The 26,584-nt window shown below is 38.1% G+C and overlaps 4 protein-coding genes across 6 annotated transcripts; 2 read left to right on the plus strand and 2 right to left on the minus strand.

Annotated features, from left to right (window-relative positions):
- Nucleotides 1-10,349: 10,349 nt before the first annotated feature.
- Nucleotides 10,350-12,676, minus strand: LOC121746496 (UDP-arabinopyranose mutase 1). The gene is made up of 4 exons (XM_042140356.1): nt 12,283-12,676; nt 11,257-11,507; nt 11,013-11,181; nt 10,350-10,839 (listed from the first exon to the last, which is right to left on the minus strand). Exons 1-4 carry the CDS (start codon nt 12,592-12,594, stop codon nt 10,501-10,503), a joined length of 1,071 nt encoding a protein of 356 aa, XP_041996290.1. The 5' UTR covers nt 12,595-12,676; the 3' UTR covers nt 10,350-10,500.
- A 1,105-nt stretch (nt 12,677-13,781) lies between these two features.
- LOC121749615 lies at nt 13,782-14,515 on the plus strand. Its single transcript, XM_042144193.1, has one exon. It carries the CDS (start codon nt 13,983-13,985, stop codon nt 14,355-14,357), a length of 375 nt encoding a protein of 124 aa, XP_042000127.1. The 5' UTR covers nt 13,782-13,982; the 3' UTR covers nt 14,358-14,515.
- Nucleotides 14,516-14,708: 193 nt separating this feature from the next.
- Nucleotides 14,709-16,007, minus strand: LOC121749614 (probable RNA-binding protein EIF1AD). The gene is made up of 3 exons (XM_042144192.1): nt 15,878-16,007; nt 15,311-15,427; nt 14,709-15,234 (listed from the first exon to the last, which is right to left on the minus strand). The coding sequence occupies exons 2-3, from the start codon at nt 15,422-15,424 to the stop codon at nt 14,821-14,823; spliced, it is 528 nt and encodes a 175-aa protein (XP_042000126.1). The 5' UTR covers nt 15,425-15,427; nt 15,878-16,007; the 3' UTR covers nt 14,709-14,820.
- Nucleotides 16,008-23,716: 7,709 nt separating this feature from the next.
- LOC121749802 (protein SPIRAL1-like 1) lies at nt 23,717-26,015 on the plus strand. 3 transcript variants are annotated; one of them, XM_042144441.1, is made up of 3 exons: nt 23,717-23,823; nt 24,545-24,835; nt 25,700-26,015. In XM_042144441.1, the coding sequence occupies exons 2-3, from the start codon at nt 24,560-24,562 to the stop codon at nt 25,775-25,777; spliced, it is 354 nt and encodes a 117-aa protein (XP_042000375.1). In that variant the 5' UTR covers nt 23,717-23,823; nt 24,545-24,559; the 3' UTR covers nt 25,778-26,015. The 3 variants fall into 3 exon arrangements, with proteins under 3 accessions (XP_042000375.1, XP_042000376.1, XP_042000378.1); XM_042144442.1 differs by having other exon boundaries at nt 23,740-23,823; nt 24,523-24,835; XM_042144444.1 differs by lacking the exon at nt 23,717-23,823 and adding an exon at nt 23,878-23,996.
- The last annotated feature ends 569 nt before the right edge of the window (nt 26,016-26,584 follow it).

The following is a 26,584-nucleotide window of genomic DNA, read 5'->3' on the forward strand; positions in this document are numbered from 1 at the left end:
TAGGGCCGTTGGTGTAGCGCCTTTACTTGTTGACATGCCAGGCATCTCTCCACAAATGCCGCAACATGTTTTTTCATACCGTTCCACCAAAACTGTCTTTTCAAGTCTTGATACATTTTGGTGCTCCCTGGATGGGCAGCGTATGGGGTTTCATGTGCTTCTCTCATGATTTCCATCCTCAAGCCTTCATCCTTGGGCACACACAACCTTCCCTTGTAGGTGAGACCGTTATCCGCTGCCTCACGGAAACTTCCGGGTTCACCCGTCCTCACTTCTGAGCGAAACCTTTCTAGTAGCGTATCTCGCCGTTGAGCTTCCACAATTCTGGCTCTTAAGTCGGGTTCCATCACCAACGTGGCTACTATCCCTTCCACAGTCTCGGGCATTCTCACCACTTCCAAGCGCATCTTACTGAACTCTCGGATTATACTCTCCTCGATAGTAAGAAAGGTGGCCAGCTGAGATTGAGACTTCCTACTAAGAGCGTCGGCCACTACGTTTGCTTTTCCCGGATGGTAATTTATACCACAATCGTAGTCCTTCACCAACTCGAGCCACCTACGTTGGCGCATATTCAGCTCCTTTTGCTCAAAGAAGTACTTTAGACTCTTATGGTCCGTGTATATCTCACAACGGAGTCCATAGAGATGGTGTCTCCAGATTTTCAAAGCATGCACCACAGCTGCCAGTTCCAAGTCATGCGTCGGATAATTCAGTTCATGGGGCTTCAATTGTCTCGATGCATATGCAATCACTTTCCCCTTCTGCATAAGCACACATCCTAGTCCCACCTTCGACGCATCCGTATATACCGCATAGTCAGTCTCTGGCTCCGGCACAGCTAGGATTGGTGCGGTGGTCAATTTCTCCTTCAACAACTGAAAGCTCGCCTCACATTCTGGCGTCCAAATCATCTTGACTCCCTTTTTCAGTTGTTGCGTCATTGGCCTTGCTATCTTCGAGAATCCCTCGATGAATCTTCGATAATAGCCCGCCAGTCCTAAAAAGCTTCGGATTTCGTTTTGCGTAGAAGGTGACTTCCACTCCTGCACCGCTTCCACCTTGGCCGGGTCCACACGAATTCCATCTGAAGTTACTACATGTCCCAGAAAATTCACTTCCTTGAGCCAAAACTCGCATTTACTGAACTTGGCATATAGTTTCTCGTCCCTTAGAGTTGCTAGGACGGTTCTCAAGTGCTCTTTGTGCTCCTCTTCGTTCTTCGAGTAAATGAGCACATCATCGATGAAAACCAGGACAAACCGATCCAGAAATGGATGGAACACGCGGTTCATAAGGTCCATGAACACTGCCGGGGCGTTCGTCAGTCCAAAAGGCATTACAACGAACTCATAATGACCATATCTTGTTCGGAACGCCGTCTTGGGTACATCTTCTCGCCGAACCCTCAACTGATGGTACCCAGACCTCAAATCCATCTTAGAGAAGACTCCTGCCCCTCGAAGTTGGTCAAACAAGTCGTCTATCCTTGGTAGTGGATACTTGTTCTTTAGCGTTAGTTTGTTTAGCTCCCGATAGTCGATGCACATCCTCATCGTTCCATCCTTCTTCTTTACAAACAACACTGGTGCTCCCCATGGTGACACGCTAGGTCTAATGAATCCCAATTCCAGTAGCTCTTGCAGTTGCACCTTAAGCTCCTCCAACTCTTTTGGCGCCATTCTATAAGGTGCTTTGGATATTGGTGCCGATCCGGGCTCCAGATCGATCGTGAATTCTACCTGCCTGTCGGGTGGGGGTCCCGGCAATGCATCGGGGAAGACATCGGGATATTCACTCACTATCGCCACATCTTCTATCTTCCTGTCTTTCTTCTCCTCCCCATTCAAATAAACAAGGTACGCTGGACATCCCTTCCTAATCATTGTAGTGGCTTGCAGCGCAGAGATAATGGACTTGCGTCGGCTCATTGGGATTCCGTGAAACTTCGTCGGCTCTTTTCCGGGGGTTTCAAACGAGATTTCCCTATCTCTACAATGAAGGGTAACGTGGTTCTCCGCTAACCAATCCATACCCAAGATTATGTCTACGCTACCCATCGTCATTACTTGCAAATTATAAGCCACTAAGCTGAGTTCACCTATTCCAAAGTTCACACATGCACAAGATCGGGATATATCTATAGTCCCGCCTACCGGTGAGGTCACACTCATAGTGGGTTCGGTCTTAACAGTAGGTAATTCCAAAGTATCCACACAAGACGTTGATATAAAGGAATGCGACGCACCCGTATCAAACAAGACAACTATAGGCATATTGAGAAGTGTGCCCATACCTGCCAAGTTTCCTTGCCCAAAGGTTTCTTTTCCGTTTGCCGGCTGCTTCCCCCTCAAGGCGTAGGCCCTTGCTTGCGATGGTAATCCTTGGCGGCGTTGTTGCGGTGGAGGTGCAGGTAGTGCCTGGGATTGTGGACGGAAACCTAGCTGGTTCTGTCTCGTTCCCGTTCCCATGTGCTTGTTTGGGCAATTTCGGATGTAGTGGCCACTCCCACCACAGTTGAAGCACCTAGGGTCTCGACACTCCCCGGTGTGATACTTGAAGCATCTCCCACATTGAGGGTTCCTCGGCGGGAAATTTGCCCTCGGTTGAAAGGTATTCTGTCTTCCGCCATTGTAGGGTGCGTTCCTCATGTGTTGTGGCCTCTTGCCGCCATACTGAGTTTGATCACCATCCCACCTCCTCTTCTCTTGATGACCTGGCTGAGCTTGTAGAGGTGTCGCGTTTGTTGTCGCCACAACTCTTGGTTTAGGGAGTGCATCTTCCACGTCCAGTGCACAAGTCAAGATCTCCGAGTAGGAGAGTTCTCCTCGACAGGCCAACGCGGCCTTTATCTCATCTCTGAGCCCGGCCCGGAACTTCACCGCCCATTTCTCATCGGTGTCCATCAACTCGGGCGCATATCGTGCCATCTGCGCGAGGGCTCGGTCATACTCGGTCACAGTCATTCGGCCTTGGCTTAGCGTGTGGAATTCTACCACCTTGGCCCGTCTGTACGTCTTTGGGACATACTTGTTGTCAATCTCCACCTTAAACTCCTCCCATGTTAGCGCTTCCAGGCGTGCAGGATTCATAGTCCTTTGCCGAGTCTCCCACCAATAATCGGCATCACCCGATAGTTGAAAGGTGGCGCAAGCAATGCGCTCCTGATCTGTGCACTCCATAACCCTGAAAATACGTTCGAGGCTGCGTATCCACTCTTCGGCTTTTGATGGATCTCCTTGTCCATCGAATTTTGGGGGATTCTGCCTGGAGAACGTAACTATGAATCTTTCCTGCTGAGGCGGGGGTGGAGGTGGTGGTGGCGGTGGTGGTGGAGGTGGTGCCTCCACGTTGGGTCCTTGTCGTGGTTGGCGTGCACGTCTTGGCGGCATTCTGATTCAATATCCAAAAGTGTTACTACAATTCTCATCCAAAATTACCACTTTCTCAAAATTTTCTTATAAAATCTTCATGTAGTATAAGATGCAACACATAGGATATAAATCAAAATCAAATTCTCATTAAAAGAAAGAAGGCCAACATTGTTCCCGAGAGTAGATCGTACTGAAAGCAAAAACTGAAAAGACAACGAACTATTCTAATTCTAGACTACGACTCTATCATCCTCATCCATAGGTCCTTCCTCTGGGTCTTCGTCATCGTCCTCCTCGGGGTTCTCTTGCTGAGCCTCCTCGGGTTCTTCCCCGTAGTCATCTTCAAACCCTTGCTCACCCTCGTACATGCTCACATACTTGTCCTGATACACGACCCTCTCTTCCACATCCTGTGGGGGCTGTTCCTCTCGAGAGTCTACCAGTGCACAATACACGGCCTTCCGAAAGCCAGCCATGTCACCCACCATGTCATCGGTAGCGGGCTCATGCCACGTGTACCTCCTCGCCGTTCTTTCGGCCCACTCTTTCCAGCTGTCGGGGAGCAATTCTATTAGCTTCTCAATGCCGTCATGCTCTGTCACTCCGAACTCCTGAGCTGCCCTCCAGAGGGTGTCGAAGTGTGCCACGAACTCGATCAGCGGTACGTGATCCTTCTTCCGGTACACTCTATAATCTCTGAGCACCCTCTGTGCCCTAAGTCTATCGCGATCACTCCGTCGCGGGGTTCGGAACATACGCGCCATCTATAGAAAAACAGAAACAACCGCCTCGCGTATAAAAACAGAGTACATAACCGAAGAAGAGAGGGAGATAAGTGTATACAGACGTATCGATGTTCTAACTCCAAACCTGCTGGTGTTCAAAGGCCAAACGTTCTTATCTACTATAGGTCCAAAAAGCACTAGTGAAATCCTATCACGTCTAAGTTCAAACATTCAAAAGGCCAACACATTCTCCCATAAAAGCTCACATCTACATTCACGTCATCATATCATCACACATCAGCCACATGCTTTCATATAAATTCATCATACATCAACAGTTCATAACACCATAACAGTTCATAACTCAAATAATTTCCAACTTTTCCACATCACTTTGTACCCTTCCACATGTCTCAACATTTACTTAAACTTTACATAAAACATTTTCAACACCAAAATCACAATTTCCTCCACTTCCATATACTTTCCAAAATTTCGAAATTTTCATTACCTCATTTCAGGTTGAGTGCGATGAGTCGGATGTTGAGCCAATGACACTTTTGAAAACTTAGTCAATTATTTATTTTGACACAGGGATACAAACTAAATCAAGACAGAAGAGACTCTTAGATCCAGAGCAGAAAGAAAAAACCTAGGCTCTGATACCACTCTGTCACGCCCGCATTTCCTAAGGATAGGAAGTACGGTGGACCGCGACTAGGGGAGGAATAAAGAAGCGGGGAAGAAAGGGGAAAAACAGGAATATTTGACCCAAAGACATTTGATAAAAGGAAATTCATTTTAAAACCAGGTACTGTAGCGACATTTCTAGAGTTAATGTAAACAGAGTTAAATAAAACATTGTATCGGATTACAAAGCAGCGGAAAAGACCCAAAGACAGATGATGCCGGGTATGACGACACGACACCATCCAAAAGACCAAGTAAAACACTCATTTGGCTTTCACTGCTCAACATCCGTCATCCCCATCGCCGCTCAACCTGCACATTAAGAAAACAACATGCAGGGCTGAGTACTTATTGCACTCAGTGGACACACGCCAAAATCATAGTTTGTCATGCCATAACAGTGTAACCTTGGGGTTTTAAGTGTAAGAAAATAACCCAAGTACACAAAAATATATTTTCATAAATTCGACTGCGCAGTCATTTTCCGATATTGCCACCCTTATTCCCTCAATCATACACTATCTGATCCCAACGGTGACAAGGGGCGTGGCCACACCCCAGGTCACTAGACCGGCCAACTTGCTCTCAGATGGCACCCAGTCTCGTGTACACTAGCCTGAGGGTTCGCAGCCCAACAGACCCGAATTCGATTAAACATATGTGGTAAACCACTTCAGATAGGTTTCAAATCAAAACATTTGGCAAGACAAACAGTTCACCTCCATAAACAATTCCGGAACAGAGTCCGTATTAAAAACAACCCACGTAAAAGTAGGGTAGAAAAGCCCACCTCGATTGCTTAGCTTTTAAAAAGGTTCCCTTCAACCACACTTTCCTCGTAAAAGATCACCCTTTTGAAAGATAAATTGTATCATGATTAGAGTCAGAAGAGACGAGACTTTAAACGACAATGCATGATTCCTACGTGGACGACTTCAATATCTAGCACGTTACACGTACATACACTTAACAACATGTTACAAAACAAACACACAAAGTCACACGTTCGAAACACACCCCGCATGCAAACGACGTACCCAAAACGCGCACACGACACACGAACACAGCACTCCAAGTCCTGGCATACCCTTACTGTGCAAACGGCTCACTTGGCTCGGAAAAGGTTCGGAAAAACTCGGAAAAAGGATCGGCGTCTCGACATGGCTCGGTGTCTCGGCCGGTGGCTCGGCACCTCGGCCACCTGTTCGGCACCTCGGCCGCTGGCTCGGCACCTCGGCCGCCTGCTCGGCACCTCGGCCGCTGGCTCGGCACCTCGGCCGCCTGGCTCGTTCCGTGCACACTCACTTTCCTCCAACTTCCGATTCTCAAACCCTATACAACATTCACACCACACATTCTCGGTCCCAAAACACACCCAGACACCTGGGATCATCCCTTCCAGACTCTCCACAAATCTGCCCTAGGCTGAACCCTACAACTCTCGGCCAACACACACGAAACCCTCGAACCAAACACTGATTTTCCGAGCCATCTCTTGGCCAAACACACCCACATACATCACAAAAGCACAACACTCAGAAACCCAACCATTGCACATGAAAACATCTCCCAAAAACACACAACACGCAGAACTGCGCAGTTTACTTGCAGAAATCATAATAAAATCATACGACCTCCAAAGAAGCTGAAATTTACACACCACACAGAAGACACACCAAAGTTTATACAGCTAAAAAATTCGTACCAAAAGGAGATCGTTTGCTCAGTCAAAAAGGGGTCGGAGCCCACTGTCAGTTATCACCGAAAACATGTTCAACACAAGCACATAGCCACAAATCCTATTCAACATCTAACCCATCCAAAAACGTCCTACATGCATGTTTTTCGAATTAAACGAGAGTTGAGGCCTTGTGTTACCTTTCCCGGATAGTTCAACGTAGTGAAAAAGCTTTACTTCCTCTTACGACTCCGATTCACGACGAAGGGGGGTATCACCTTGAGGAATCCAAGACGATGATGAGAGGAAGTGAATGAAAAAGATGAGAACCGAGAGGGAGAAGGAGAGAGGGAGCTTACCGGTGTTGAGAGCAATTGCAAGAGAGAAAAGAGAAAAACCGATGTGGGGAGAGATTGGAAAGGGGATGATGTATCGGTTAAGAGGGAGTGGGGAGGTTGAGAAAGTAGTGGGGAGGGGGAGAGAAACCGAGAGAGAGAGAGAGAGAGAGAGAGAGAGAGAGAGATTTAATTTTAATTAGGATTTTTAAAAACATGGCTTAATTAATTATTTAATTACATTTTAATTTTCCTAGGTAGAAAATACCACATCCACAACAATCAAATAAACACAAAATATTTTCCACACCATATTTTAAACACAAAAACATAAAGAAAATTTCATCCTTAATTAAAAGAATAAAATTCCACAAATTTTCGGGTATTACAAATGCTTTTTTATAATTATACATATATATTGTCGTAATATTGGTAGCATAATTTATTTGGTTTAATTAATGCTTTTGTATGATGTGAGATGGCATTATCCTTAACCAATTTAACATTTCTTAACTAAATTCAACTTTTCAGAGAAATTTCACAGATATTAATTGCGTGGAAGTGTAGGGTTGGCAGCGTCGTCACCGGCACGCCGATTTTTCGCGGACGCCGGTGCTGACGCCGAACCATTGCGAGCAGCGTCGGCGAAATCGGTGTCAAAATCGGCGTGCCCACGCCGATTCTTGGGCTGGCGCCGATTCTCAGGCCGATCCTCACGGCGCCATTGTAGGCCCCGGATCGGCGTCAGATTTTTATTTTTATTTTATTTTTCGAAACACTATATATACGCGCTTTGGACATCATTTTCATTCGCACCACTTGTTTTAACGAGTACTCTCTCTATCTTAATTTCTGTACAAGATCAACAACGAGAAATGGAGAACAACTAAGAAGGTACTCCAGTGACGACCGGGTCTCAGACTCCCCCGACTCCCGGGGGAGGGTCTCAGACTCCCCCGGCTCCCGTGGGAGGTGGTTGGTCTCCGATGACCGGGTACTACAACATGTACCCGTGGCAGCAGATGATGCCACCGATGGCCGCCGGGAGAAGTGTGCTGGCTTGGCAGGGGGTACCGCCGATGCAACCCCCTATGCAGATGATGCCGGGGTGGGCACCCGGGATGCAGCCACCGGCGCAGCAGATGATGCCACCGCCGCAGGGGACGCCCGGGGGGGAAAACGTCTATCGGCCGGCTTTTGATTTTTCCACCGGTTCTTCGCACACATCGACCCCAACGGATGCACAGTACACGCAGTATGAGACCTTCTCCTTAGAGGAGTTGGGTTTTGATATTAACGAGGTTCCGGAAACTCCCATTCAAAGCCGGGGAGTAGGGCAGGGTCGGAGCGCCCCTAAGAAGAAGGGCAAGGCCAAGAAGGTCGGTGAGTCGTCGCAGCCGGGTGAGGATAGCCGGGTCCGGAGGAAGTGGACGGACGCGGAGAACGTTGCGGTGGCCAAGGCGTGGGTGAGTGTCTGCGATGATCCTCTCGTTTCGAACAACCAGAGGATCGTCAACTTGTGGGCCAAGATAGCCGCAGCCTACAGGGCATTTTGCCCTGAAGGGAGACCGCGCACCGGGGAGGAGTGCCGGAAGTGCTGGGACCGAATCAGGTCTGCCGTCTCTCGATTTTCGGGTTTGTACGCCAACGCCCTCCGCATGCGGACCAGTGGCCAAACAGAGGAAGACTGCATGAGGATTGCAGAGAGAGCCTACTCGGATCTCGGGAAGTACTATGAGTTCACCTACTGGAACTGCTACCTTGTGCTCAACGAGTCGGAGAAATTTCGGGCAAGTGTCGACGCTGGCTGACCGAAGAAGCAGAAACTGAACTATACCGGTGATTATAGCGGCAGCAGCGGTGGTTCCCACGACCTCCCCGAGACGGCCCAGGAAGTCCCGACCCCTTGTTCGTTCGGTCGCCGACCTCGCCCGGTTGGCCAAAGGCGGGCGCAACGGGATGCGAGGGGGGCACCCCGAGTTCCCAGGAGATCCAGTCGGCATCCCCCCTTGGCAGGTCCACCGAGGAGCTCAAATTCTTCGCGCGTCAACAAACGCGCGCTCAAATGGTGAAGACGTTAGCCGACTTCCAGACGGCGGTGGACCCCGAGGAGAAGGCTTATCTTCGCGTATTGCTCCGGAGCATGCGTGAAGAATTGGAGGGGTTGCAGAGGGATACCGGCGGGAGTAGCCGCGGCGTTGGTGGCGACGACGAAGGGCTGGGCGACAACGGAGGCGAGGACGGCGGCGAGGAGTGATTTTTTATGTAATTTTTTTATTGTACTTTTTAATTTTTGTATTTTTTAAAAATTATTGTACTTTTTAAAATTTTAATAGTATTATTCAATTTTTCTGTATTTGTCTCGTAAATTAAATTCCGTATGTTGCTACGATTGTAAATTAAATTATATAATTGTTATTAGTGATGTGGATAGGCTATGGGAGAGCTATTGCATGTCCAGTTGCTTGTCCAGTTGCATGTCCAGATGATGTGGCATGAGGATTTTAGTGCTGATGATGTGGCAGTGGCAAGGCTATGGGAGGGCTATTGCATGTCCAGAACCACTGGAGATGCTCTAAGGGCACAACACATTCTGATTGTGGTTGGTCATGTGGCCAAATATTTTTGGGGAAGTATATAGTATAATTAAAAAGTAATTGCACCAAGATACATGAATTTTTAATATAGTTTTGATTTTGCACATGAACTGAAATGTTTCACCTCGAAATACATAAAATTTCAATTGTTTTCTTTTTTCAAATGCTTATCAATTTTCAGTGAATTATCTTTATCATGGCCAGCTGAATGACAAATTAATGTCGTTAAAGTGCAGTAGGTATCCATCTATACCATTATGTTTAAGTCATGTAGATTTTTATGTAAATAATCAATATTTGATAAAAGTTCGTGAATTAGATCAGACACAATCGCCTCTAAAAAATTATTCGTGAATCTTATGATAAAATTGTGAAATACTAGATCTCAAAATGCAATTGAATAATAGTACTACGAGATTTGATTACACACTTTGGTAAAGTAAAGCAACTCAAGAAAAAAGAAACAGATTAACTCATAAAAGTCTTGACATTTTTTTTGTGGTACATAAATAACTGTACCGATAAGGGAAACCAATAAATACAGTAATTGATTTTAACCTATGAATTTATTTCCTTATTAAATTTAACTGGAACGCAATTCACGTGTTTTTATCTTACTTCCTTTTTGGATGGTTTACTGCTTACATTTCGATCGAAATTTAAAACAAAATAATTTTTTTCATTTATTAATTAGGTGAGCAAAAAACTAGAATTAAAACGCGTCATCAAACAATAAGGGGACCATTGTTGCGTTTAAAAAATATGAATAATCGAGGCGGCAATTAAATTTTGGAAGGAGCATTGTCGAAACATTCAAAATCAAAGTTATTCCCTTTTTAGAGGAAGCCTTTGTCTAATTCATTTCTGATTTTTAGAAATCTAATGCAAAATTTTATTTTTTATGATTAACTGGTATTGAATTTTTAATATAGTACTACTAAAAAAAGAAGTAAATAGAAATATTACAACTACTGTGGTTCTCAACTCAAACAATCTCTCGCAGAAAACGAACTTGTCCAATTTCTCAACATCAGCTTGAACAAAGAGGACTATTCCGTTGCTAGACTATTAAATTATTACGGATGAATCAAACTCCCTTTTCTACTTGGCTGTGCCATTGGGGAGGCGGCCGGTGGTTCTCAGCAGGTTGAGCTCGTCCCATGCTTCGATCCATGTCACCATTGCATCTGCCAGCTTTATGAAGTAGTCGTCCACCTTCCCCAGCTTCGCCTTGACTTGCTTGGAGATCTCGATGTAGCATTTCTGCACGGTGGTGCATTCCTTTGGGAGGACGACAGATTGGAAGAACGGGATCAGCTCTTCCTGCCAGTAGATGCCCTTGTATTCCTTTTGGAGATTCACAAACGGATTGCTGGCCTTGCTGTGCCAGATGTATGGCAACCCGGTCTTCACGCCCCAACCTAAGTGATCGCAGATCACCTACAACGGACATGATTAATGGCACTGTGCAATGAATGAATTCAAGACATCACTTATAAAGGGAGTCTTATATGAGATCGTTTCACAAGTTGAATTCACAAATTGGAACCCAACCCGAACACTAACAAGCGACATGTAGTAAGATGCAAGGGTGAGCATTGTGGAGAGTCTACCTTAACGCACCAACCAGCCCACATGTCGTCATAGCGCCCGATGGGCTGGCCGTCTCCCATTAGTCCGAAGTACATTGCCGGCCCAATCAACTCACGGTCGAAAGCTAGGTTCATCCCACACATTGGGAACAGAGTTCCCTTTGGAATTGTCATGACTGCATCAACATACCTAAAGACAACATTTATAAGCAAACATCTCAACAAACATTTATAAGCAGAATGATAAGGTTGAAGGGATGTATACCTGGTGTTCCTCTCGCGAGGCTTGACAAGTTGAGTGGGCGCGTCATAGTCAGGGATGTTGAGCCAAAGACCGTGAGACACGGCAGTTGACACACCTTCACGGAGACTGAAGGGGTACCCCCGGACAAAGTCTGCACCCTCACGGTAGGGATCATAAAGGGTGTTGAAGAAAAACGGAGACGATGGTGACAGCAGGTTCTTGATGTGCTGCTCGAGTGCATTGATGTCCTCCCCAGATGGACTTTTGGCAACCTGCACACGAACAAATGAGTTGATATAGATCAGAACGATATCTACCAAATCAATGCTCCGATAACTTAAAACCATTGTAGATATATACACCACGCAATCTGTATGATGCTGGTGCCATGGCAATGTATTGATTAACCACAATTACAATGAAATAGGGTGCATAAATTCGACATTACTCAATAGATCAACACAATGTGCAACTAAAGAGATGTAAAACTTGATGAAATAAAAGCAAAGCACTTCTATTATTGAGTAGTTACCATCAAGATGAGCAAGGACCATAAAGTTAGAAGAATATGACCTCAACTTTATTTTATTCACATACAAACCAACCAATTTATTCAATTGTATCTTAGAACTAACCCCTAAAACAATAATAGCAAGTGTGTCTCCGAACTTTGATAATTGAATAGCAATTAGGCTATCAATAACTTCAATCTGCATTTAGCAAACTGAAATTACAAAATAAATCCTAAAAAACGTCGTTCTGAGCCATCTGCAAATTTCAATAAACATTTCTTGTAAACATACACAATTTTTCTTTACAAAACGGAATGAAAAACAAGGTAAACAGAGCAGAAAAGCATATGCAGTTCACAGTTCACACACACAATTATTAAAGTTATAAAAATAAGAATTAAAAATTCCCTCTTCGAAAGCATCCCGCCATTGCAAAGTCAGAACACAAATGTGTGTATAAATACAAACGCTCAAAAATCAATAAAACAAAAGGAATATAATCAGAGCACATAGAAAAAGGGGAGGAGAATCTCACGAAGCAATCGTCATCAATGGTGAAAATGTACTTCTTCTTAGAAACCATGTAGCCGAAGCAGCGGCAAGCGGAATCCTTGAAGGAAATGCAGCTGGCCTTAGGGCCTAGAATCTTATTGATATCGTTCCTATTGTAGAGCTCGTAATCGAAGCCCTCGGGCACCTTGATCGTCTTGGATGGATCGCCGTCCTGCACAATGATGAGATGATACGGATGGAAAAACGGGCGCCACATCTCCAGGAAATCCAGGTTTCTGATCGTCGGGATCACGATGTCGAGCTCATCCTTAAGCAGCGGCGTCGAGGCTGCCATTGTTGAGATTGGAGAAATTTGTTTTGATTTGGGGATAATTTGAGAAGAGGGAGATGGAATTTGTAAGAATGAGGAGATGACCAATTCGTTAATTATTTATTTGTTATTTACAATGATCAATTTGTTAGATTTCCCAACGTCCAGATAGAAAAAAATAAACGAAAATTTCCAAGAATAACAATTAAAATAGGTTACAATGTTAGTGACAGACAGATTTCGTTATTTTCGAGTAGTTAGTTTTTCTTTGGATTCAACGCGTCAATTGTAAAGATTTAGAGTTGGAATATTTTTGGTCATGTTGTTGAGGTTTATTTCTGAAATTGTGAATAATTATTTTAAAATATGAAGGCTGATTAATTTATTTGCCAATTAGTCAACAATAATTTTAGATGTTTCCTCTGTCCCTTTATATTTTTCTTGTTCAAACTGAAAGTTGTGGAAACAAATTTCGGTAAACACTAAGTGATAATATTGAATGTTAAATTATATTTAGAAATTCATAAAAAATATACAGTAAAGATATTCATAAAAAAATATGAGTATATGATAAGTTTATTAAAAGTATATACTCTTCAAGGTTTTGAGGGTATTTTCGTCCAGAAAAACTTGAAAATAGTAAAAATGTACTAAAATGATATTAACTCATAGTTGACGGACCTAAAATGATATTTTCAAAGTTCACGGACTTAAAATAATACTTTAACAAAATTTATGGACAAAAAAAAGATGTTCCTCTTTATATTTTTATAGTTATGGGCATGGTAATGGTCGAAGTCGTTGAATAGGAGGATCACTATGACTACAACCCTTGGTAAATTTACCAAAGATCCAAATTTTATATATAAAAAAAAGTCATATCTAAATGACATTTAATTTATTCAGATATAAATTCCAAGTTCATCTAGAAAAATAAATCCAATTAAATATGATATTACTCTGGTGTCGCAAATGTTTGTAAATCCTAAACCCTAAAATCTGATAAAGTATTCAACTATGTACGTCATCTTCCTAACTCAAAGTAAAACTTGTGTGGTTAATAGTGTGAAATTAAGATTATCTATAAGTGAAGTGTAAAATTCCTAATTATTGGGAATTTGATAGAAGCAGCGAATGAAGTGATGACACGTGGAAGAAATTATATATCGTAGCAGTAGCAGCTCCACGAGAATTAATTTGAACCACTGAAATTGATAAATATGCAGATTTGTTTAGTCGAGAGGAAAAGAGGAAGAAAGAGAGGTGATGGTGAAGATGATGGCTGCCGCAGCTATCCCATATTCACCTCAGATCCATGGCTTCCCAGAAGCCCATTTATTTTGCTGCCAAAACTGTCACCTCTAAAAAGGTCCCTCTCTTTATTTTGATGGATTGATTTATTTTGTCACTCAATGCAGGGTACAACGGGGTCGAAGCCGAAGCTGCTGGCACGGGTGGAGCAGCTGCGGCTCCTGAGCAAGGCGGGGCTGCTGTCGGCGGCCGAGAAGTCGGGGCTGTCGCTGTCGGCAATCGAGAGGCTCGGGCTCCTGTCGAAAGTGGAGGAGCTTGGGGTTCTCTCGGCAGCCACGAACCCCGGGACGGCGACGGGGCTTCTCAACATCAGTTTGATTTTGTTGGTTTTGGGACCTGCATTTGTTTTCTTAGTGCCACAGGACTACCCTTGGGAAATAGGCCTTCAGGTTTCGGTTGCTCTGCTCTCTATAGTTGGTGGCTCTGCTGCTTTTGCTGCATCAAATCTTGTATCTACTTTGCAGAAATCTAGTTAGACTTCTTTTCCTCAAACATTTGCTCAGATTTGCACAATTTCATGGCAATGTAAGGACACAAATTCCCATACTACATGATTTAGAGATATGTATCTATGATGAATGCTAAGATTGCCATTTCAAATGAAGTACACATAGGAATCTATGACTTGTTAGTACATCATAAAGACTTTATCCCCAAGTTCTTGCCAGAGGCTCACATCAATAACCAAACATGTTTTCCAACTCCATAAACTGACTGATACCAACTACAACCAATGAATCAGATTTTTGATCAGTACAACTCTGTTTATATATAAAGAAAGAACATTTAGCTACAAAATGAAAAGGGGCATCATCAAGCTGTTTCAATGATATGAAAAAAAAAATGCAATTTTCATGCACTCTTTTGTTTAGTAAACATTACAAAATGGGCAAATCACATGTCATACATAAAAGCTGTTTCGATACATAATTGAATCAACTAAGAACCATTCTCAATATCAGAATCAGATGTAGACTCTGCATCCAAATGCAACAGCAAAGGATTCACTCTGTTTGTATTTGCTTCCAAAGGTGGAAACCCTTCATCATCATCATCGGTCGAACATTCATCATCATTCAAACATACATCTTCTTGATTGGGGGTACTTTGCGCTGAGCTCTCCAGAGACGAGGATCTGAAAATCTCAGGCCATTCAGAGGATTTTTGGAGCAGACGAACTTGATCGTGGTAAAGCACTTGAGTGAGGATGCCAGCCACCTTTCTGCCAGATTCGATGGCCTCCTCTCTCCCACTTTCATCTACAACTACGAAGTTCCCTCGTTTGATCCACATACTTTTCTGGAATTTTGCTGGAAATATTGCTAGTAGATGTTGCCCTTTTGCATCCATTACCTTAAAAAAAAGAACAGAATGAATCAGTAAAATAACCTTCCATCTGAAAAGTAGAAACAGAGTTCAAGATTTCCACCTCAATCAGATTAGAGCCCCTCAAATCGACAACCTGCATTATGTTTTGCCCTTGTTGAAGCGCCATCATCTCTGCCTCAACAGCCCTCTTGAGATTCTTCCTTCCCCCTTTCATGTTCTGTGTTGCACACAATTTCAGTAATAACTTTGTGAATTTCTATATATAGATGAATAATTGCAAACATCAATATGATAATTACAATACGGCATATTTGATAGTATTTCAATTTCATTTAACCAATATTCAAAATCATCTAATTCATCTTAGGGCAAATTGTTATGAATGAGAATCAGAGCAATGATGCTAATGCTCAAATTGATAATCTCTACCGTCACCAAAGTAACTGAATCAAACACAACAATTGCGAAAACCTTCAAGCGGGTATGTTTAACTGAGAGCGAATAAGTTGTTAAAACGAGTATGTTTATTGTGTAGGATTAGAGGTTTTAGTCGAGATTACCAGCTAAGATGCAGAAATTTCAATAGCCGTATTAGTAATTCAGCACATACACGCCTGCGGAGTAATATACAGAGATAGAAGATGACGAGAGAGAGGCTAAAACTTACTGGCGCGGCGGCGATGCCGAACAGAATCGACGGCGGCGGTGAATCGTCGGAATGAGGTTTTATGGTCGTCCGAATTGGGTTTTAGGGCATAGTACGGAATAAATCCCCTCCAGAATATAGGAGGAAAAAGTTTTATACTGGTAATATAAAATCAAAAAATCTATATTCACGCCTACGTGGCTATTACCAATATGTTTTTATTTATCTATATTTTTAATAATAAAAATCACTCTAAACACTAGTAATTATTTTTATACCATTATCATATCACAATTAAAATTTACGTACTCCATTTCAAGATGTAATAATAAAAAATCGAATTACTTGAACATATTCAATTATTTATACTAATTCAAACTTATTTTACTATGATTAGCACATCAAATAGTAATTATACTATAATTATTTACACAAAACTCTTAAAAAATTATTTTTATGCACTTAAAAAGTCTCAAAAGGTTATTTGAGTTGTTGTAATATAAAGGGATATTAGTTAGAACTTAAAATCATAAATTTTGGTCAAATCTTAGTATTTCTTGCTAACTTGAAAATTGGTCTAAAATATTAGTACAAATTTTACAATTTGTTTTTATCCAATCTAACCCAAATAAGATATCTTTGATGCAAATTTTATTCTAAGTGAGCAACCGTGAAATATTTATGGTATTTTAGACCACTTTTTATGTTCGTAGCAAGTTAAATAAAAGTCACGTAAAAAATCATGTTGATTTAGTAGTGCTAAGTATGATTATAAAATGCACATAAATTAGTTGGATATGGTGATTAACCTACCGTGGGAAATAACAAATAAAATGTAAAGTTTGTGATATTTTAGACGAATTTTAAAATTCACATGAAATACCAAAATTTTGCCGAAATTTACGATGTTAGAGACCAATATCTCTAATACTCCATCTGTCTCATAAGAATATGTGCACTTTCCATTTTTGTCTATCCCACAAAAATATGTACATTCTATTTTTGAAAAATTATATCAATTTAATAATGTAGGTCTCATTATCTGCTAACACTACTTTAACTATCATTCCCTTCCTCTCTCTTATTTTACCATATCATTCTCATCATCTCTCATACTTTACCAATTTTATCTTAATTATCGTGCCATATCCATTGTCCATATTTTTATGGGACGGAGGGAGTATTAACCTAAAAATATATATTCATTTCGTCCCATAAAAATATGTGCACTTTCTATTTTCGTCCGTCTCACAAAAATATGTGCAATCCATTTTTGGAAAGCTGTATTAATTTAATAATGTAGGTCACATTATACACTAACATTACTTTAACTACCATTCTCCTCATCTCTCTTACTTTATCAATTTTTTCTTAATTCTCATACCATTCCAAATGCACATTAGTATTTTTTTTAGGACCGAGGGAGTATTTATTTATCAAAAACTCGAAATGAGAATTTTGATCATCTCCGATTAAAATATTTTCTCTATCCATTTTAATTTTTAAAATACCCTTGGAGATGATCGGATCATTTGAGTATTGCACAATCAATAGCATATAACTATGGTATTTTGTTTTCAGCTACTCAACAAACTCTATTATTTGGTACATTAGTATTCTATAGTATCATTCTGTAATTGAAAGTTGGGAAACTCAATTGGTCATAGAAAGTAATGAAACTCATAAATCGCTGATATTGATTGGATAACCAATTCAATTAATCGAACATACGATGACTTTTGAAATAATGAAGCCTAAAATTAGATTTAGAGCCAGTATTGCACACCCGACAAAATAGCAAGCCAAGAACGTAGTAATTAAACAAAGCAATTAAAATTTTTTGAATAATGAAATTTCAGTTTTTATCGATTGTCACTTATTGATCATCATAAACAAAATATGATTTTTAAATATCAAAATCGTTAAAGTTAGGCAACTTAGGTTGATTGCGCCAAAATATCGATATGACAAGGAACGCACAAAAATATATATAATGTCACATTAAAAACTTTATAATCGTAGTAGTATATATATTAATGTCACATTAAAAACTTTATAATCGTAGTAGTATATTTAGTGATAGTACAATACTATATAAAAACTAAAAAGGTTGAATAAACTCTTATCACCTTAACTCTAATGTATTCTACATAAATGCTTCACCCTTTAAAAACGTCCATTTATTATTTGATTTAATAATTTACGCGTTTCAAGTTTGAAATCGATCATTAAAACATAATCCGACAGGGTTGTGTTAGTGTGCTAACTAATTTACAGGAATAACTAATAACTTTCAATTATGTGTATTAAATTATCAACACAAAGACATAATTATATCAATATAACATGTAAATTTAAATATCAACACAAAGACATAAGTTTATCAACACAAGAAGATTGATAAATTTATATCTTTATGTTGATATTTTTAATATACAAAATTGATATTAGTTATTAGTTATTACTGTAACTTAGTTAGTATTTGATCACACACCTAATACGATAACCTAAAGATAACGTTTTGTGTCGAAATCTCCGTGCGTAGAATTTCTCGTGACAAGTAGTTCTTAGCGGTGTCACTTTAATTTTTCGACGTGATTTTATGTCAAAATCAAGACTCCGACAACATTATTTATGATAGAAATGAGATTGTTTAAAAATATTAATGTGGTATTTTTAATGAAGAACTTTGGATCATATGAGCTGTAATATTGTGTCTTTATTATATCAACGTCGGCACGATTACATTTACCGACAGTCTTATTGAGTTAAATTAATATTGAAACTTGGAAATATCCAATTTGAAAATTTCAGTAAAACTAATTTAAAATAGAGACACGTTATTTGTTAGGAGTAAGCCTGTCAAATTGGGTACCCGCGGATACTCGATCCCGAATTTCCCAAAAACTGATATCCGATACCCGATCCGAAACTAGTTTCGGGTATCCAGTCCCGAAAAATGGGGTATCCATTACCAATTTTGGATTTTTTTTTTAGAAAATTAACTACAATCTTTTAGAAATACAAACTTAAAATAGTTCGAATTTAAGAGAAAAATGACAATAAACAACATATATAAAAAATGACTAAACAACATGTATAAAAAATGACACTAAACACAAAATGAGCATTTCATCCCCAAACAAAAGTAACTAAACAATATTAATCCATAAAAACAATTACCTTTTATGTGAATTTGAAATTAAACCATTGCCAAAACATATCATGTATCAACTCACATTATATAAATTAATAAGTTCTATAGATAAATATTAACACTAATAATTAAAAGAAGTCCATCGAAAATTTGAAATATATCCCAGATTTGAGATTTTTATTATGTTGCCAAGTATTAACACATACATACACAATAATGTCTCCAAGTATTAATCCCAGTGGACTTCGTTTTATAATAGGCAAAGTATTAACATATCCATAATTTATTAAATTAAAAAAATTTAAAAAAATCGGGTAATTCAAGTATACCCGATCGGATATCGGGTAATCCGATACCCGACAATCCAAAAATCTCACTACCCGATCCGAAACTCGAAAAATTGGATATCGGGTATCCAATTACCCGACTTTTTCGGGTATGGATATTGGGTACCCAATACCCGATATCCATTTTGACAGGCCCAGTTAGGAGTAATACAATTAGATATAATGTGAATATTCAATAAATAAATAATAAAGTGGTATTCTTTTTATAAAGAAATGGTACTAATAAGAGAAAAATATTTTATGACCGATCAAGTAGATAGCAATATTATTTGAAATAATAGTTTGCACATAAAATTAGTCAAACGCTTTATGTTTCAATTTAAGCGATTTTTGTTTTTAAGTCTTATCTTTTCTCCTTTAAAATAAAAAATCTTATTAACGGTAATCTGTCAATATCTAAAGGGACAGTTTTTGGGAGTCTATGTGGCACACATTTGAGCGGGAAAACTATTTATTGGAAAAAAAAGGCAAATATTATTGGATAAAAATTGGCCCAATGAGATGTAGAAAAAAATGGCTTCTTTGAGAAGTTTAAGACATTTATAAACTTAACCATTCACTAACCCTGGCCCTCATTCTCTCTCTCTCAACTGGTTTTCTCCAAAGACTATGTTTATTCATTCATGTGAACTAATGTAAACTATTTTTTTGATTGCAGCTTATCTCATGGGAGTGAGTCAGCCCGGAATCCGTCGATCACTCCGGCGATAGACAAAGGTAGTATTTTTCAATCTACATGTTTCTGAAAATTTGAACACCAAAATATCAAGTTTATTTTACAAATTCTGTAAAACATGAATATAATTAAGAGAAAGATTTCTCACCGTGAACAACGACAACGCCGGCATGAAGGAACAGAGAGTGACGGCAGCAAGCCCAGCCACCGAATGCAGTAGCTGTCGGGGGCCGCAGCGGCAACAACTGGGGTGGGGCGTGAAACCGAGAGAGTTATGACACAATGGCGAGAAGAAGAAAAGTAGACGAAGGAGAAAAAGAAAAGCAGCGGAAAACGGTAGGCGGCTGACCGAGAGAGCTGCCGGAGGCGGCGGCTGGCCGAGGTTGGTGCGAAGCAAGCAGGCGTGAAGTACGGCGGATGAACCGGCGATGCAGGGCGGTGGAGCGACGAGGCGGGTGGAAGGAGCGGCTGCGCGTCGGGGCGGGTGGAAGGAGCGGCGGTAGTAGCATATTCAATTGGGAAGAGAGAGAGAGAGAGGGGTAATGGAGGCGCCTCTTGTGTGTGAAGAAGTATTAGGGTTAGATTAAATATTTAGGCTTTTTTTCAGGCCTTTTTATGTATTTTCTACAATAAATAATAATAGTGATATAATAATTTTATACTAATTGATATTCTCTTTTTTAGTGAAGGGGGTTTAATTTGGTTGTTGGGACTTGGGACGATTAATTTATTTTATATCTGTCAAATTTTTAATAAATTAAGCAATATCCATGGCCAAAAATAATTGTTAATAAAATATACTCCATGCAATAATAATTTGTTTTTTACTGAATAATATAATAAACTTAGTTAATTTCTCAATTAATATTACACACTAATATTAATTTTATGATAATAAATTTAATATTAAACTAAAGTACATAAATTAATTTTAATTATTCTTGAGTTTAACTGAATATTAAAATAATACTCCTACTATTTTTATATGAAGTTGTAGTATGTCATTGAAGTGTTTTTGCTCTATATGTATTATATATTTTAAAGTGTTTAGTTAATATTTATTTAAAAATGTATAGTTAATTAATTAAAATATTTTTTGAATTATCTAATATGAGTATATTGTTATTGTACGTTTCTTATTCCAATTTCTACTCTTTGATCTTTACTCACACATATTTTCTTTATTTGTATATTTATTCTAATTAACTTATATTCTTTGATCCTTAGTTACACATATTTTTTTTGTCATTAATTTTATTGTTATTACTCCACTTGGATCATAAATTAAAATTGTATATAGATAATACATCCATTAAGGAGTAGTACATTTTTTTAAAAATCTTCACATTGCTTTGAGTTCTTCTTTTCTATATTTTTATTATATTTTGTATTCATTATTTGGGCTTTAGTTTAGCCTTTTTAGGTATAAAGTGGGTTTAGTGGGTTGGATCTAATGGAGGATTTTAGATTTAAATAATTTGTAATTGTAAATTTTTATTTGAATAGAGTTTTAGTTTGGGTGTTGGGTTCTATTATTATGTATTTTAAATTTTTTATGTATTGGGCTTTGTAAATATATATTTTTTAAATTAAATTCTTTTTCATTAACTTTGATTTAATTTATTAGATTATATAATATTTTTAAGAATCTTACTTATATGTTTTTTAATACTTCTAATTTATTGAAATAAACATATATATAATATAATGTATATAGTATTATGTATTAAAATAATAATGATGAGGAAAATCGAAATCCTTTATTTCAATACTTATTTCCATATTACTAATCAAACTAAATGACAACACAAATATATAATCATTTGTCTCATCCTATATTTACTTAATTGGAAATTTTAATATATTTTAGATAGTCGTATATATTTTCATAATATATTTTAATTAGTTTCCAATTAATTAAACAATACTATAAAGTTTATCGAATAAATTACGAAATTATATGAAATTATAAATATTTAAAATTAATCCAAAAAGTTTGTATGAGTAGGAGTTCAATTAATGTTAAATAAAACTCCATTTGTAATTTAGACTAAAGATAATACTAAAATGAGATTTTACAAATATGTAAGAATAAAAATTAAACACAAAAAGTTGAATTTTTATTCTTACAAATTTGTAAGAATAAAAATTAAACACAAAGTTTGTATGAGTTCTTATAATATAAAGTGTAGTATAAATTTTAAGTGATGAACTGTTATCACTTATTTTAAGTGATAATTAACTTTTTATATGTATACATGGTGGAAATAAAAAAATATTTTTTTCGTGTGCAAAATTTGCATTTAATCTTTGTTCATGCATATCAAGTTATTCCATGGTCTGAAATTAAACATAAGAAAATAAGTAGTCAGCTAAGATGTAGTAATTAATTAAGAAAATATTTTAAAAAATCAACTTTTTGTGTTTAATTTTTATTCTTACAAATTTGTAAAATCTCATTTTAGTATTATCTTTAGTCTAAATTACAAATGGAGTTTTATTTAACATTAATTGAACTCCTACTTTAGATGTAGTTTGATGAAGTTAATTAGTTTATAATCTTTTTGGATAAATATGATGTTCGTGTTTATTTGATTGAGCTCTGATAGTATATCCAAGTTTGATACAATCTCTAATTATTTTGCTGAATAATTTGAAGTCGTTTCGTATTCCTATTCATGCATAGCTTTTGAAGGTTGGTTTTCATGTTTTGTTGATAAGGAACATTGATCATTCTAATGAGTTGTGTAATAGAACTTTGTTGATAATCACACGTTTTGGTAATCATGTTTTCGAGGCGAAAGTTTTGATTGGTCATAACGTTGGTGAAAAAGTTTTGATTCTTATAATTTCTTTAACTTCTGATCCAAAATTGTCATTCAAGTTTTACGCACTGTCAATTCCCTTTGACTATTGTCTCATGGGTGATTTAATTTGAAATATTTTAGTACGCAACCGTTGTGATTAAAGACATTAAGGTTACTATTGTTAATATTTTAATTATAATATCCGTGTTCCAAATTATTCATCATTTTGTATTACCATTTGCATTATGGGTATATAAAGAGGATAATATGGAAGCGATTGATAATTTTTTTTATGTCAACATATAGATAGAAATATTTAAGTGTGCAAATGTGATTATAAGAATTTTGTTTAATGCTACATAAGATTACGTAAATATATATATTTCCACATGCATAGAATTTATTTTTTGAATACATATGTTTTGTTGATTAAAATTAATGAACTATTTATTTATTTAAATTATATGATTTTTTCGTCTCATATCCTCATTTGCACATATATTTTCTTTTATTTATATATCTTATTCTAACTAACCCACTATTTATCATTAATCGTGTATCTCATGTTTGTCATTTGTTTTATTTTATTTTACTCCACTCATATCATAAATTAATATTGCATAAAATCGTTTGCCAAACATAAATATTACATTTCTCTTTTTGTTACTGTTTATAATATTTTTAATCCTTTATAATGTTATGAATACTTATTATAATTAATACATTTTTTTAATCATAAATATTATTAATTCTCTTTATCCACTTTTTTTTATTTTTCTTATCTTAAAATTTAACTTCATTATTTAAAAATCTTATGCCCGCGCATAGCACGGGTGATAACACTAGTGTATTCAAATGGAGAGTAGAGTATCTTTTAAATACTCCAACGTATGTAGCGTTTGTTCACTACTCTTCTTTTTCTCTCTGCGTCTCTCTCTACAGTAGTTTGTTACTTTGCCGTAGATCTGAATTCGATCTAGGTTAGTCGACTTTCTGCTTCTCTCTTCCTGTTTTATTTTCTGGTATGCTTCTTTCAATTGGATTTGCTGGAATTTCGTTTTTTTCTGCTGCCTGTTTCCAGATCTACCGTTTTGCTTCCGATTTCCTTGTGTAAACAACATTTCTGGCAACCGCTCATTTTCTTTTGAATACAGTATGTTATTGTTGCTCATCGTTTAGGTGCTGTGCTCTATTGTTTATTTCTTTTTATCACTACTGTTTTCATCATTATTCCGTTTCTTCGCTTTTGATTTTGATTTTTTTGGGTGGATCTCTTTCAATCAACAGTAACAATGCAATTATTAATGATTGTGAATCTGTGATTATTATAGTTGCTAAGTTGATTTTGCGGAAGGAATAAAATTGCTGACTACTGCTTTATGGAAAAGCAAATGCAAAATCATTTTATTATCTTAAAAATTCAAGTTTTAGGAATAAACAAGGGTTTTAATGATTGGAGTTTGAATTGCAGATTTTGGATCAATTCTGATGGGGTCCTTATCGTTCCATTAGAAATCCACAATCTTAGCTAATTTTGGAGTGATAGAGAAAATGAATTATGTCTAACCGAATGAAAACTTGTATTGTTGCTTCATTTATTTATTTTTCCTGTTAATGTACTGAATGTTGAATCCTGTGATCAAAATTGATATGGAACTGATCGAATATTTGAATCTCAGCCGGTTGCTTGGTATAATTCAGGATTTTTAAGAGATAATGGGTCGTGGAGTGAGCAGCGGTGGAGGTCAGAGTTCTCTGGGATACCTATTTGGTGGCAATGAAGCTCCTGTGCCAAGACCGGTTGCAACTAATGTGGAGGCTTCTCCGAGGAATTCAGCTCCACCGGCAAGTGCAGTGGCTACAGACAAGTCATCTGCTGTTGCACCATCTGGAGGGGATGCTCCCAAGCAGATTCCAGCTGGCATCCAGGGCAGCCAGAGTAACAACAACTATTTCCGCGCAGATGGCCAAAACACCGGCAACTTCCTCACGGTATATATATATATATATATATATATATATATAGGGTTGCGTTAAAGATAGAACCATTCTTAAGTGTAGAACCTAGAACTCTACATATTTTATTCATTGGATGAGGAAAAAATGACGGTCAAGATTAAAAATCATACATATTAGACTATGTTTTCACGACATTCCGGACTCAACATGTGAAAAAACTCACATGTTGATGGAAGAATGAATGAAACGAAGAAGAGTCCATGCATGCTTTATTTTTTCACTTATCTGCATTCACCCATTAATAATAGTTTTGGTTGTAATGGGAAGTTGTTGTGCAAATCAACACCATTGGATTAAAAGATCTAACGACCTCCGTTTGGCATTTGTTCTACGTTTAAGAATGGTTCTACGTTTAAGAATGGTTCTATCTTGATCACAATCCTATATATATATATATATATATATATGTTGCGTCATTCATTTAAGTTGTTGCATTAGGCTTTCACTGGCAACTTCCTCATAGTATATGTATTCACTATTCCTGACCTGGGTTTCCTATTTTCCCTGGGATTATATGCTTGTCATCTCACTACAGAATGACTGTTTTATTATGGTTGTTAGCTTGTTGCTTAGGGTGATTCAAGCATATAACCTTAGTTCATATGGAGTATATGACAGATTTCCATCTTTTGAGGCTTTCCAAATACAATTCTCTGATCACACCTTCTGTGGATTTATTATTGTACTGGCATTTTGTTGCTTCCTACATTTGATTTTGATGCAATTGGAGCAACACCTATTCATTGGTATAGTAGTAGATGGGTGTGATTCTATTGATGAAATTTGTGTCATTAGAGTTTTTCATCAAAATGATGCGCAAGAAATTTTGTTTGACAGGATCGACCATCCACCAAAGTCCATGCTGCCCCGGGAGGTGGATCTTCCCTAGGATACCTTTTCGGAGATGGCAAGTAGAATCTTCACACCTCTTCCAATTCAAAGATGAAGTTGATGTTTGCTGTGTTTCCCTGTGAAGTGTGGGGGGGGGGGGGGGGGCGACATCTAGAGTAGCTTCAGACATTGTGAATTGTAATACTGTATATGTTATTTTTGTTTTCCTAAATCGAGCATTGCTTCCCTTGCTCCTCGAATCAAGAAGCTACTTGCTGCTGTCTGGATGCAGATTATTAATTGTAATAATTTGCTTTTTTCATACCGCAATGTCTATTTTGGTGATGATTTTTTTTACTATTATTCTTGTGAGTTTGCCAGTCACCAAGGTTTAATCCACATTGAGACGAAGTTGTGTTATAAAATTCAAATGTGATAATGTAAGTTTGGCAACATTAGTCCTGCAAAATATTACTCCACTATATGAAGACTGTTAGAAGAAAAACCATGGAACAGTGAGTAGTTACACTGCTAGGCAATTCAAACGCATTTTCATAACATTGCTTGAAGTTACAAGAAAAACAATGGTCGAAGCCTTGAAGCTGGTTGACAAGCATGATATCTTGACTTCAGTATATTTTAAATCGACATTTTATTTTCATTTATAACTTTTTATGAACAATTTACACGTGACTCGAATCTTCAATCTGTTGATCGGAAGGAAATGCCTTACCAACTAAATTGCTATTCGTTGTTATTTTTATTTGAACTTAGATGCAATATAGTTTGGCACCCTTTTCATCTCTAAAATTGATATGGGCTTTGATTTCTTGTTTTTCCTTTCCCAACTCCCGTAAAACAAACACCCCTTAAAAAGAAATGAATCGAACT

The sequence above is a fragment of the Salvia splendens genome, chromosome 9 (genome assembly GCF_004379255.2).
Source record: "Salvia splendens isolate huo1 chromosome 9, SspV2, whole genome shotgun sequence".
NCBI lineage: Eukaryota > Viridiplantae > Streptophyta > Magnoliopsida > Lamiales > Lamiaceae > Salvia > Salvia splendens.

What these genes read in the sequence shown, in the direction of transcription:
- LOC121749615 (XM_042144193.1), top strand. Translation starts at nt 13,983, where the DNA reads ATGCAGGGTACAACGGGGTCGAAGCCGAAGCTGCTGGCACGGGTGGAG.
- LOC121749802 (XM_042144441.1), top strand. Translation starts at nt 24,560, where the DNA reads ATGGGTCGTGGAGTGAGCAGCGGTGGAGGTCAGAGTTCTCTGGGATAC. An exon ending in ACACCGGCAACTTCCTCACG is followed by an intron (nt 24,836 to 25,699) that starts GTATATATATAT and finishes TTTGTTTGACAG; the next exon opens with GATCGACCATCCACCAAAGT.
- LOC121749614 (XM_042144192.1), bottom strand. Translation starts at nt 15,424, where the DNA reads ATGAAAGGGGGAAGGAAGAATCTCAAGAGGGCTGTTGAGGCAGAGATG. An exon ending in GGGGCTCTAATCTGATTGAG is followed by an intron (nt 15,235 to 15,310) that starts GTGGAAATCTTG and finishes CTTTTTTTTAAG; the next exon opens with GTAATGGATGCAAAAGGGCA.
- LOC121746496 (XM_042140356.1), bottom strand. Translation starts at nt 12,594, where the DNA reads ATGGCAGCCTCGACGCCGCTGCTTAAGGATGAGCTCGACATCGTGATC. An exon ending in CCTCGCGAGAGGAACACCAG is followed by an intron (nt 11,182 to 11,256) that starts GTATACATCCCT and finishes TGTTGTCTTTAG; the next exon opens with GTATGTTGATGCAGTCATGA. An exon ending in GGGCTGGTTGGTGCGTTAAG is followed by an intron (nt 10,840 to 11,012) that starts GTAGACTCTCCA and finishes TGTCCGTTGTAG; the next exon opens with GTGATCTGCGATCACTTAGG.